This window comes from Tamandua tetradactyla, chromosome 5, assembly GCF_023851605.1.
Source record: "Tamandua tetradactyla isolate mTamTet1 chromosome 5, mTamTet1.pri, whole genome shotgun sequence".
Classification (NCBI taxonomy): domain Eukaryota; kingdom Metazoa; phylum Chordata; class Mammalia; order Pilosa; family Myrmecophagidae; genus Tamandua; species Tamandua tetradactyla.
In genome coordinates this window covers 39,037,390-39,051,696 of record NC_135331.1, presented here as the reverse complement: position 1 = coordinate 39,051,696, position 14,307 = coordinate 39,037,390, and the positions used below count along the sequence as shown (strand labels likewise).

The 14,307-nt window shown below is 37.3% G+C and overlaps 1 protein-coding gene across 1 annotated transcript in view; it reads left to right on the top strand.

Annotated features, from left to right (window-relative positions):
* PLSCR2 (phospholipid scramblase 2) overlaps window positions 1-5,836 on the top strand; it is a 42,275-nt gene extending 36,439 nt beyond the window's left edge. The window contains exon 7 of the mRNA XM_077159131.1: window positions 5,691-5,836. Within this exon, the coding sequence (XP_077015246.1) occupies window positions 5,691-5,720 (30 nt within the window). The 3' untranslated portion in view covers window positions 5,721-5,836. The remainder of the gene's footprint in view (window positions 1-5,690) is intronic.
* The last annotated feature ends 8,471 nt before the right edge of the window (window positions 5,837-14,307 follow it).

The window sequence follows — 14,307 nt, the reverse complement described above, 5'->3', positions numbered from 1 at the left end:
TTCTGTGGTTCTAGAGAACTCCAAGGCAGGTGTCAACATGGAAATAGAAAGATGCCTTGAAAACTTAGTCAGAGTGGTTAGTTTGGCAGCTATATTCAAAGCAGCTACTCTTGTTCAACCCTGTACCCTCACTCATTTATTAAAAGGAGTAGGTTGCAGGAAGAGGCTGCTAGTCATTCAGTCACCCTGTTTCTTCTTCCTGGTACACAGCTTGACTTCATTTCTCATGGATGGACAAATGATTGCCTTTCTGTCACGGAAATTGTGAATAGAAATAATGTGCATCTTTTCCAGTCCCAATTTTTATAAAATTCCCATTCGGTGTCCTTGATATTTTCCCCTTATAGTTGGCTGGGTTTTGATGCCTGGGGATACTCTGAAAGGAACATACTGAAATTGGCAAAGTCTCCTTTATCATGCTCCTTAACGATTATGTGGAGCAGGTTTCTCTGCCATGAACATAAAACCACTTTGAACTATTACATAAGAAAAAAGTAAAATGGAATTGTTTTGAAGCCTCTATGCATTTTAAACTGTTGGTACTAACAATCAGCTTGCCCTCACTTATACTGTCATCTCCAAGAATGGAGAGAGAGGGCATAATTCAAGGAAGGATTAAAAAAAAAACTAAAGGTAGAAGATGAACTACCATCACTGCAACCCTACTAAATCTTGATGCTTACACGTAGTTAAGAGTAGCAAAGAGCAGTTAATACAAAAACAGGAATAAAGAGTCCCCCAAATAAATATAATGTGGGGATGCATGGGTGGTTCTGTGGTAGACTGCTCACCGTCCAAGCGGGAGTCCCAGGTTCGATTCTGGGCCATGCACCGAAAAAGTAAATAAATATAATGTGATGACAAAACAGTTGAGGAAAGACAACACCATGAGACAGACGCATCAAATGCAGAAAACTGAAAAAATAACATTAAGGAGGCAGATGAAATTGAGCAAAGAAAAGACACATTAGGATATGTATTGTTAATAGCACGCAGAGTTTCAAGCTACGTCTTATTCCAAAAACAAACAGACAATGCTATGGAAATCAAAATGTACTAATTGAAATAAGAACTTTTTTGCTGAAGAACAAATTAGTGAGCTGGAAGATTAAGCTAAAGGATTCCCCAAGAATTCAAGGCAAAATATGAAGATTTGGAAAGTGCACGAGGAAATCTGAGACTTAAAAACCAAATTCTGAAATTCCAGCAGCTACATTAAATTCTACCAGAAGGAAACAGAGTGATTGAGAGGGAGGAATAATCAAAGAAATTATAGAAAAGTTACTTTCACTTCCTAAAGTATAATAGACCCAATACTCTTATGGACCCAAACTACAAATCAACCAAATTCTGTATAAAATATATAAGCCTCCACCAAAAACTAAAACAAAGCAGTGCCAAAAATGTGAACTAAAACTGAAGTTGGAGGATGAATGGAGGAAGAAGAAAATATCTTTGAGGGAAAATGCCAGGAACAGCATTATTATTTGAAAACTGAGCCTTGGGTGATTCGTAGTATAGTGAGGAAGCTAATTATAAGACATTTAAAATATGCCCAGGACACTGGGGAAAACACTAATGAAATGTCCGATGGAAGTGTCCCTTTAGTACCATAAGAAGTGGAAGCAAACTATTTCTAGAGGAAAGCCTCTCCACCTAAAGCCCAGGAAATTCCCATAAAATAAGATCAAAGTCTAGCAAATATGAATTCACAATCAACTACCAATAAACACTCAAGCAGGCAAGGGAGCTTGAGTGAGAACAGGAATAAACAATAAATATATTAAACCCTAAAAATTTCATACAAAGAAAATAAAGGAAAACTCAGATACAAGGTGTGGAAAAAACATTGCAGGTTTGAAGACTTACAGACAGAATCTTCCACATCACGCTGAGTTAAATAAGCCAGATAAGGAAGGACAAATGTATGATATCACTGGTACGAAGTAATTCGGAATAAGCAAATTCATAGAGTCAGAACCTGGGAGGTGGTGATGGAAGTGCAACATGTGAATGTAATTAACAGCACTGAATTGTATATGCGAATGTGGCTAAAAGGGGGAATTTTAGGTTGTATATATGTCACTAAAATAAAGTTGTTTAAAAAATCATAGGAATGTACAACACAAACAGTGAAACCTATTGTAAACAATGGCCCATAGTTAATAATACAATTATAAAAATGTTCTTTCATGAACTGTAACAAATACATCACACTCATTCAAGGTGTTGAGTAAATGGGAACTCTGTATTTTATGTATTTTATGCATCACTTCTCTGTAATCTTAAACCTCTCTGATTAAAAATAATGAGATCTTCCAAATGAGTAAATACCAGATTCTATTAATAATGCCTAAGCTTATCTAGAAAAGATAAAAATATTTTCTTTTAAATTTGATTGTTGATATTTAAAAACCAGAAAATAAGTTAAATAACAGATCAGACATAGACAAAGAGAAAATTAGTAACCTGGCTAATATAGCTGAAAAATTTAATCAAAATGCAATATATAGAGATACAGAAATAGGAAATATTTAAAGTCAAGTGTTCCAGAAAGAGAATAGACAGAATAGAGAATAGATACTCGTTAAGAAATTTCTAGAATGGAGAAACATGAATCCAATGTATATCCCAAATAGTGTAATTAAAAATAAATTGACATCTATGTAAATCTGAGCTAAACAAACTATCAGCAAAGAAAAATGAATATTCATAAAGTAAGGACAGATCACTGACAAGCTGACAATTAGACTGACAATGGACTTTCCACAGAACAGTGGCAGCCAGAAGCCAGTGAAATAATACCTTCAAAGTACTGAAGAAAAGAAATACCCTTAACTCTAAAACGCTATATTCTTCAAAAGTCTTTCAAAGATGAGAATAAAGATATTTTCCAGCCACTACCCATTCCGCAATAAAACAGAGTTTTGAGACATACAGACTGTCTCTAAAATATATACTTCAAGGTAAAGGAAAATGATCCTAGAAGGACCACCTGAGGTTCAAAAAGAGCTGTTAAGCAAATAAAATGCTAACTATATCTGTGAGTATAAACATGCATTTGAAAAATAAAATAACAGCAAATTGTTGAATTGTGAGATTAAAAAGAAACAAATCTAAAACACCAGCCAACAAAAGTACTTAAGTTGTGAGTGAATGATGGGTCAGCAGGCAGAGTTCTCGCCTGCCATGCCAGAGACCCAGGTTTGATTCCTGGTGCCTGCCCACGCAAAATAAATAAATAAGGAATAAAAATACAAGCAAGCAAAAAAAATCATTTTAAAAAGAACAAATTAGGGGAAAATGCATAGAGAAAGTGGGACTAATAGGAATTGAAAATATAATGGTAGAACATATCTGCTTATCTAGCTATGTCAAAGATTTCAATTAAATGCATTCTTTATAAGACTTTTAAATAATCACAATAAATGTAAATCAGCAAAGCTCGCCAATTAAAAGATAAAAATTGTTAAATTGGAGTTTAACGTCTCTATAGGTTCTTTATCAAGGCAAACATAAAATACTAAGGACAAAAAATTTGAAGGAAACAAAGATGGGTAATGTTACAGCATGAAAAGCCAACCACAGAAAAAGAGAGGAAACTAAATCAATTCCACAAAAATTAGATTTCCAGACCAAAACAAACAAACAAAAAATTAGTGGGGAACAGAAGAAGAGAGAAAAATTACATGATGATAAAAGTTTAGATTCAAAAGAAGATATAATTAGACTGATATAGACCTGATACCAATCTCAAAAATTAGTTTAAAAATATTAGAAAGTGACAAATTTACCATAATAGTATAAAATTTACTCACACCTCAATTTTTACTAAGGACAGGAGACAGAATATCAGTCAAGTCATTCAAAATTTGTACAACAAAAGCAACAAAATTGGCAAGCTTGATTGACGGTAGAACTTTGTAACAATTAAATAACATACATGGTTTTCAATTAAATATTGTGTTTACAAAAATTGATTGACAAAATCAGGGAATCGGTATCATTCAGACCTTGTCCTCTAAGCAAAGTGCAATTAAATTAGAAGTTAATAAAGGTAAATATTCTTTAAATGTTTTCAACATTTGGAAACTTGTAAATAACACACTAAAAAAAGCAAACTGAAACTTTAACAAGAAAATATATAATAATTGAAATATTACATTTTAAAACTTTTAGTATGTTACTAAAGAGAAATGTATAGCTATACTTTATTGAAGAAAAGAAAATAAGTTGAAAATTAATTAATTCTATACCTCCCTCTTTAAAAAGTAATAAAAGAACAGAATAAACACAAAGGATATATAAGGAAGGAGACACTGAACTGTTGATTAAATAAATAAACAAACAGCATCAACATCTCATCCCTAGATGCAAAAGGACTTTCAAAGCAAAAAAAAAAAAATCACAAAGTAAAAAGCTGTTAAATTAGAAAATCTTAACCTTTTAAATCTCAAAACTAATCATAGTATTAGGCATTAGAAAGGAAATAATAAAGGAAAATACATGCTGCAAGTACAATAAAGGGTTATATCCTTATCCTAATAAAAAATTATTTAAAGAAGAAAAACATCACATTCCCAATGTAAATGGACAAAAAAGTATGAAAATGTATTTCAAAGAATTATTAAAGAGAAGCTGCAAATAACCAACGACCCTAAGAAAATGTTTTCAAAAACATGTGATGGGAAGCACAAAAGAAAAGTGAAAAACAATGAACTACTTCTATACGATTACCATATAATAAAGTTTTGATAAATCCTCAAATCTGGTGAAGATTTTAGTGCTAGGCACTCACAAACTTACAGGTACAATTTTTCTGAAATGAATTTAAAATATCCATCAGGAATCTTAAGGTTCATATTCTTTCATATGTCTTTGTCTCTTCCAAAAAATTGAGATGCAGACTAACTATGTATGCTCTAGTAAATATAACTTATACTCTGTGTAGCAAACTGCACTCCAATAAACAGCAAAAAAACTTTAAAACTTAGATGTTAAAGGTATCAATTTATTAAACATACTATAGGACATATCTAAAATCAAATATCAAATAGATATTAAACAAATACATTAAAGACTCAAAATAGATGTTTTTAAAGGGACATTAATGATACGAATTCTTGAGATATTATGCAGTGAAAACATCAGAATAACAGCATGTTATGAATCAAATAATTGTATATGTGTCTGGAAGAAATCTGAACCAAAACATCAATGGTAGTTTTTCTGGGTAGATGGGGTTGATAAGATCGATAATATGATTTTTCTCTCTTTCTTTTCCTCCAGATATGTGCAAACACAAATGAAAGAATATGAACTTTAAGATTCTTTACGGATATTTTCAATTCATTTCAGAAATGTACCTGTACATATATGTATGGGAGAGAATGGCCATATAATGAGTGCATATTGATGAAATACATTTATAAAATGAGTTAAAATTAGTTGCTATTCTTGAAGGACTTTTATACCCAAATATATTATTTTGGTGTATTTAGAAACAGCCAACCATTCTTTTGCCCTTAGAAGTTGGTTCCTTATAGATCTGATCCTCAAAATTTTGAGTTTCAATTTGTTTTCAGTATGTCCCTTACAAAAGGACACAAAAACAGTCTCATGTCTAAAGTGTGAACCTGGTTCTCTTATTAAACCAATATAATTGGATTTATTTTTCAATTTCATTCTAGGACTACATGTATTTTGAACTTTGGTCATAAGAATCAGCCTGAAAGAGAATTCCAGAGATTATTGGCATTCGATTTTGCCAGCCACTCAGCAAAATTTAAGAACTTTCACCAGGAATATCTAAAAATAAAGTTTTATTTCACTGAAATTGTGTGGATTAGTTGTGGGTTATTTTGCTGCACCAAACAACACTAAAATCAAGTGACTTAAAATGCCATTTTATTTAGCTCAGGATTTTTGTTTTTCCGGTCAAGACCACACTCACTCATGCATGTGCAGCCATTTAGCAAATTGTCTGGGAAGTATCTCATCCCTCATGGTCTCAATCATCATTTTCACTGTTGGCTGTGGCAAAAGGGGCAACTTCCTCCGTATCTTTTATCAGCTAAGAGGCTAGTCAAAGCTTTGCCACATGGTGGCTATGTTTCTAAAGCAGCCAGAAAGCAAGCCCAGTGTGCAAATTCTTTGCAAGCCAGACCTTGCATCTCATTTACTAATGTCCCATTAGCCAAAGCAAAGCACATAGCCAAGCCCAGATTCAAGACATTGGAAAAATAGATTACGTCTCTGGATGTGAGAAGCTATAAAATATTATGGTTTTGTTTCCCTCAAATTTATCACTGTTCATGCTCTGGCCACAATGATTTGTATTCTTCCCATTTGCAAAATATTCCCAACTCTCCTAGGACTCTTAAAAATCTCTTTCAATTGTGGCATTAGGTTCAAGAGCAGTGTCATGTGATCTGTATCGTTTGTGAATGCAAATGAGGCTCTGTGAATATGGCTCCTCTTGACTCAGAATTGAAAACTCAAAGGACATGCCAAGCATTCAACACCAAGCCCAGGACAAAGCAACCACTGTAAACACTCCCATTCAAAATGGTTACAAATGGAATCCACATAGCAGACACTAATCAATAGCAATTCAAATGGGTGCATGTTTCCAGTTCTTAAAATTGCTATTGAAGAGAATATCCTGCTCCTTCAGAGTGGCCAGCTAATCCATTGTTCTCCAAGTCTCTTGTCTCTGTCCTCCGGGATTTTGGCTCTGCAGTTTGAGACACCTTCACTTTTCTAAATGAATGGCCATGCTTTTGCTGAGTAGCTTTCTCAGCCTTCTTCCTGCATGTAAAAAGTCGGTAACAAAGGTCTCTTTTCATTTTGAACTACCTCAGTTCCTTTTTAGTCCATGCGGGTATGACTTCCTTAAAATCTGTGTGGGATTCCATGCATAGATTTAATTGACTCTATTGGATAAAATCCACATCCAGTATTCTTTTCAAGGCAGTTTCCTCTCTAGACATTCTCATAGCTAGCCTAGCTTTTCATGGTAGCAGCTGGATTCCAAAGGCAGTCAGCAAACAAGCTTCTTTGCAGAAGCTTTTCAAGCCTCTGCTTGCATCATGTTTATTAATGTTCCCTTTGGTTAAATCAAGCCACACAGATAAGCCCCCATTCAAGGAACGTTTAAAGAGGTCTTACCTGTTGCTGGGAGGATTTATAAAATATTGTGGCCATTTTTTTCACAATCTATCACATTACTTAACTGGTGATTTTCCTTTATTTGTATTACCTATGAAACAGCTTTTAATTTGTGATTTTCAGTTTAAATTATTTCTCACTTTTATGTAAACTAACTGACAAATACCTATGATGATGCTTACATATGGTTAGTTCCAGTGAGAGATAATATCCAAAGAACAGACTAGCCTAACCTGAACAGAATATCAGAAGGGGAAGCAAAAGAGATAAAGATTTAGTGAAATATAATAATATGAGACTTGAGTCTTTCCAAACACAAACAAAACTACTCATCCCTTCTATTAAAGTGTCTGGATAGAGCAGTCCTTATCATACAAAAAATTACCGTTTTTACTCTGGGTGAATCCTGTCCTGATGGTATTTCTGTACCCAAAAGAAAATAGCAGGCTTTTGTTTGCAAAGTCTCATGCTTAGAGTGGGTATGACCTACATCATTATAAACTTACATGGCTCAAAAGTTTGAAGGGATCAGAAGTGGCTCATCTAAAGAGAGAGGGTAGACTTGAGGCAGATATTGCCCTGCTCGTCCTCAGTGATGCAGATATAACAGACTCACAGGCATGGCTGAAGGTGCTATTTTCTGGGGGTTGTGGCCTGGGAGACTCATAAACAATCACAATCTCTGCTTTGGCCAACAGGAATTGGAGTCTCCTGCCTCCCAGAGTACTACAGGGTCTTGGCCTCTGAATTTCTCCTGAATTTTCTGTACTTTATAACATTTCCTAGGAGACATTTATAACCTTTTAGTGGGAGAGCAACACTGCCTGCTTAAAAGAAAAATTGAGATGACATTTTACTGTATTAATGAAAAGGGACTGCGACCAAATTCATTTGAGGCAAATAACATGACAGTTTGTTCCTGAATTTTGTGCACTAATTTCATGGCCAGATTATATGTTATAATCTCAATTCCTTCTACAAAGCTTCTCTGTTTAAAACTACTGGGAAAAATAAGATCTTTTCCCTCTCCATTCAGAGCTAATGGAATCAGGACTTCACACCTTTGGGCAAGGTACCCAACTCCTCTAAGCTTTGTATAGGGTAACAATACCTACTTACAGCATTGTATGAAGAATAAAATTATTTTAGCATAGTCATGGTGCGTGCTGAATGCTCAGTATATGTTAGTCATCGTGATTACATCGGATGTTTAAGTGCTGATGACATTCACAATGGAAGATTAGCATATGAATGAAGTTGAAAGTTGTTCATACACTAGTATTTAGTTTGTTTACTTCCATTCATATTCACAGTAGCATTGTTTTATAGGATACAAGAGTTCTCATTGGAGATGTTAGCATTATGTTAAAATAGAATATTTTTTGCCTTCATTTCACCCAAGTTTCCAAAGCCTGAGCACAGACAGTAAGAATTCGGGTACTTTCACATTGCAGACTAAGGTTTTAAACATTTATACAGGACATGGTGGGGAAAAAATAAAGTTACCTTTAGCTCATAACTTACCACATACATCTTATGCAAATAAAACAGCTACGCAGGAGAAAGAGGAGGGTGCAGTTGATGTAAACGTGTCTCTTTGCAGTCTGATCCTTTGTGGCTTGGGTATTGAGGACCAAAAACTAATAAAACTGAACGTATTAGAAGAGAACGTGTGAACAAGCTTACTGTTTTAGGAACAAAATTTAGCCTCGTCTCTGCAAGTAACATGATGTTCTTCTAGGGCCCAGAGAACTGGAAGCTTTGACAGCACTTGGAGTCAGTGTCCTTGGTATGAATGTTAACATTCCTCAAACAGATCATGACACACGTGAGATTTGTGCAGTAATTGTTAAGTGGGAGCAAGGGCTCAAGAAACAGAGACACACATAGTGTGGGACTAATATGGACAGACTGGCACATCTATAGCACTCTTTGATATAATTTGGGAACGTGGGGAGTGCCTGGTTGAGTAATAACTCTTATGTGGTTGTGAAACTCTATTTTATCCTGAAAAAAATTATGTCATGCTATAAATTATTTTCCAAATTTCCCATCAAGATAATTGACTGATAATGCATACAGACAGTTTTGGAAACTTCAGAATTCTTGATTATTATATTCTGGTGATTCTTAAACTTTAGCATGTATCAAAATAACCTGGGGAAGTTTTAAACCAGATTGTTCAGCTCCATCCCCTGAATATCTCCATAAGTAGGTCTCTGGGTCTTGGGCAGGATGCAATAATTTGCATTTCAGACAAGTTCCCAGGTTCCCTTTGAGAACTTTTGGTACCAGAACAAATTGCCAGGTTTCAGCCAGATACCCATGAAATGCTTATAAGACCAAGTTATGCAAATCGTGAATACTTATTAAAAATAGAGGACCACTGGAATCAGCCAAGTAACCCATCTTCCAGCAGTGTGGCTAGGGATCTTCAAGTATACACTACAGAATGTTTTAGAGATTCAATGAAACCATAACAATCACATCAGCTCACAGGAGCCATCACTAGGACCCAGAGACCTCCTAAGTTCCCAACTTTACCAGAAATTCTGGTATTTTTTGGCTTTGGATGAGCATGTGGAAATGTCAACTTTGCTGGCCTTTTCTGCCCTTAAAGTCTGTGTTCTCTGACATTGTCTACAACCATTCTTCAGGGATCTTTTTTTCCAGTGAGCTTAGTGGTACGATTGGCGCAGATGGTATGTGTCCCACGTGCAAAGCCTGCAGGATAATTTGGGACTATCATCAGCCTTCAAAATACTGGATAACTAGAGGAGTTCTTAACTTTGCTTTGGTTTGAATTCCAAATGTTTGTCACCCAGCATGTCTCACTGAGTTGACTGATTAAAGATAACTCCTAAGCAGGAACGTTGGCATTGCAACATTGCTCAATTAGTTTTTACATGATGAAACAAAAGCTCAGACTCTATGTGGTTCTGAGTACACACACATATCGGAGTAAAACATTCTGGCCGTATACATCAGTGTAACTCATGGATGTGGCTGTCCAGAATTTAACTTTGCCACTACATGAGTTATTGTTATAGATGATTACTTCTTGACTGTATGTATGTCAGATCTGTGCAGCTATTCTAGACTAACAATCCTGGCCTAAAATGTTTAGTGTCATCAGAGCAGACCTTCCTCAATATCCAGCCAACGTACAAATTTACTTGAAATCACACCCATACTTTTTCACTCCTTGTCACAAAAGAAGAGGTACTTGCTTTTCCTCCCATCAAAAGGCAACCAAACCACTGTGTAGCAGATGCTTCCAGCCTCCTAAATCACCTTGCCTAATCAATTATCCCTTTTCTCTCTTGTACTATCAAATTTGTCACATAGCCGAGATGTCAGGGGGACAAGAAGAATTGTTGAATTTAACCACCATTTATCAAAGTATAGCATGTGAATAGCCTAAAAGAGCAAACATCGATAAAAGGCCCATTGCAAAATCAGCAGTCTCTGACTACTTCCTTCTATTGTTAACACCTACCGTTTCATGTGCTTCCTTGGCATCGAGGAGTTTCACAGTGCTCCTAAGGCCTTGATTTGAGTTTCCTTTCTCTCACTAGGTATGATCCTACCCACAGGAAGACTGCCTTCCCCACTAGTCCCCCTTTCAGTCATCTCTTCCCACCCTAAAGTATTGTTCTCAAGGTAAAAAATGCAGTTAATTGGCTATATCACAGCATGAGGGACCATCAGGCACAGCCTGGTCTAGCAGGTGGTCTCTAGGATTCCTACCACCCAGTCTAAGGTGGGGAGAGCACTGATAGTCCTACACAGGAGATGATGGATGACATGACGCTGACATACCAGTAGAGGCTGGGGGGGGTGGAATAGTGCAGCACCTTAACTGGCTGGCACTTGAGTTCCACTTAGTGGTCGGATTACAAATCTGAAAGGTAAAGAGTCCAATAATGTGTCTTGCTTATTGACTGGAGATGGATCCCCTGGCCATCATTTAAGAAGATGCCCTCACACCTACCCCTAGGATGGGCCCAGCGGCCACCTCCTAAGGGCTTATAGAAAGCCAGAGTCCCAGGTTACCAACAATGGAAAAATTAAAAATGGCTCCCTGATTCCCTTGAATGAGTGGTGATTGGTCTGGCAAGAGCTGCCTTCTTCCCCATCTTCTGTGTTGCTGCTTCCACTGCTGCTGCCTTAGTCACTTTCCTGACCCTGAAGGGTATAAGGTGCCCATCAGGCAACTCATGGTCCTAGAATTGATAAGAAAGAAAGAGGAAAGCAGCATTTGCTGCGTAACAGCTGTCCCATGCAGAACCCCTATTCAATGTGCCTGGACTTTGCGTAGCACTGCTGCTCACCATCATGCCAATGCACTGATCCTGCAATCGTGATGCTGTGCATCTCCCACCTGCGACACGGGTAAAATCACCTGAATGGACGCAGACCCTAATCCTGGGAGACTGGCATTTCTTTGGAGGAAGATGTTGGCCACCTACGAGGCAGGGCACAGTGACTTCTCCTATCCAACACTCTCCTCATTGCCACACAGAAGGACTTGACTATGAGTGATTAGATGGGTATGGAAACTGAAAACCACCACTGTGCAGCTAGAAACCCAAACAAGAAAAAAAATGAGGGAGTGCTGAGTGACAGGAAAAGACCAAGTGGCGGCAGAGGACAGTTAAGTTCCTCTGAACTCCGTGCTGTGGGCCCAGCAGTCTGTCACTGTACCACTTAGCTACCTATGACTTTAGTGTAACAAAGAGCCCAATCCTCAAGATTATATGGGGAATTCGTGCAGCACCCTTGTGGCATAGCAAGAGGTTGATGCAAATCCAAGTTGAGCCCAGTGTCTTAAACCCTGAAAAATGGCCAGTAACGTGGAGGAGGCCCTAACTCTGATTTGAGATGCTTTGGGAAATGAATTTACAATATGAGCTGGGTAGGGAGAACTCCCCTGAAGTATATCCATAGCCGAAGCAAAACAACAAAATGGTGGGGAAGGTACAGTGGAGGGAAAGAGAGAAAGAAGGAAGGAGGGAGGGAGGGAAAGGAGGGTGGGAGGGACAGAGGAGGGAGGAAGGAAGGAACTTGGACCCAGGTGGTGTGTGTGTGTGTGCAAAAACAAATTTAAAACAAAAGTCTTCAATTTAACCCAACTGGAAATCTGAAATGTACTATAATTATTTATACACCAAAATAAATATATAAATAAAGGATGTTGGTTGGCTTTTCTGCCTCTACCATATAGACTCTAAATTACCTTCAGCATCTACTGAAATGCATTTAGTTACTCACTGGAAGGTCTGCCTCCCACAGCCCTGTTGGCTCACTCTGCTCTGGAGCGCAGCCTCTGTGAGGCCTTGTATGGTGTGCAGTACCCTCCTTTCCCAGACTGTGAGGCCATGGGACTTATAACCTCAGTTAATCTCAAGTTCCGGGCAGAAGCCCAGAACCCTCAGGAGTGCACAGACAGGAAGGCAGGGACTAGGAAGTCAGCCAGGCCATGTTCCTTGAACTCTCTGCCCTCACCAGCACAGCTCTGTGACCTGAAACTGCCCCCACACCCCACCACCTAAACCCCATCACTCACCCCCACTCCCCATGCTCCAAGCACCCCCACTTTATCCATCCCCAGCATGCGTACCCACCCCCACCTCCACCAAATGCAGCCCAGCCCACCTCTCCTTCCCCCTCTCAAACACTACCTCCCCCTCCCTGCTCCCTGATGGTTGTTGCCAGCGCAGAAAGACTGCAGGGGGCAACCTCCACACCCAGGCTACACCCATCTGCTGTCCATGGTGTCGCAAAGCCTCACACTGCACCCCCTGAGCTCTGCACATCAGTTCATGGCACTACTAGACACTACTGAAGGAAACCAATTCCCAAAGTAAATCAACCAAGATATTTACATGTGACGAAAACCACAGAAGATCTCTAAGCATATCACAATGCAGACAGTATAGCCCAGCCTAACAAGCAAAATAAAACACCAAAGGAGACACAGACACTGGAACAACTAAGCAAAGATATTCATATAATTCTACTTAAAATAAGTGGGATGGCAAATGACATAAAGTAGATCAAGAAGACAGTAGAAGAGCATAAAGAGAAATATGAAAGAATAAATAGAAAAATAGCAGATATCACAGGGATTAAATACTGTTGACCAAATAAAAAACATGCTAGAGGCACACAACAGCAGATTTAAAGAGACAGAAAGAAGAAAAAATAAGCAATATAGAGCACAGGATAACTGATTTCTAACACTCAAAACAGCAAATGGCAAAAAAGATGGAAAAATTTGAATTGGATCTCAGGCAAATGATAGACAAAACAAAACATGCAAATATAAGAATCACTGGTATCCCAGAATGAGGAGAAAGGAGCAAAGGGCTAAGAAGAGTAGTTGAGGATATAATGGGGAAAAACTTCCCAACCCTTATAAAAGACATAAATATGCAAGTCAAAGAAGCCCAAAGAACTAGAAATAAAATAAATACAAATAGGTCTTCCCCAAGACACATGCTAATCGGTCTGTCAAATGTTGAAGAAATGCAGAAAATTCTGAAAATGGCAAGAGAAAAACAATCTACTACACACAACCAAAACCACATAAGACTGAGTTCAGACTACTCAACTGGCACAATGGAGGAGCGAAGGCAGTGGTATAATATATTTATTATATAAATATATTACATTTATTTATAATATATAATATTATATATTATAATATTATGAAATTATAATTTCATAATTCAGACCCTGAAAAAGAAGGACTTCCAGCCAAGAATACTATACCCAGCCAAATTGTTCTTCAAAACTGAGGGAGAGATTAAAATTTTCAAGACAAACAAATCCTGAAAGAATTTGTCAACAAGAGACTGACTCTATAAGAAATGCTAAAGGGAGTTCTGCCAGTTAAAAAAAAAAAAGACGAGAGAGAGGTCTGGAAAAGGGCACACAACTGAAGAGTACCAGTAAGGGTAACTTATAGGATAAAAAGAGAAAGATGGAAAAGAATATATATATATCTGACAAATAAAATCCAAAAGATAAGATGGTAGATCCAAGAAACACCTTTTCAGTAATAACTTTGAATATTAACAGACTAAGCTTACTAATTAAATGACACAGGTTGGCAGATTGAATTAAGAAATA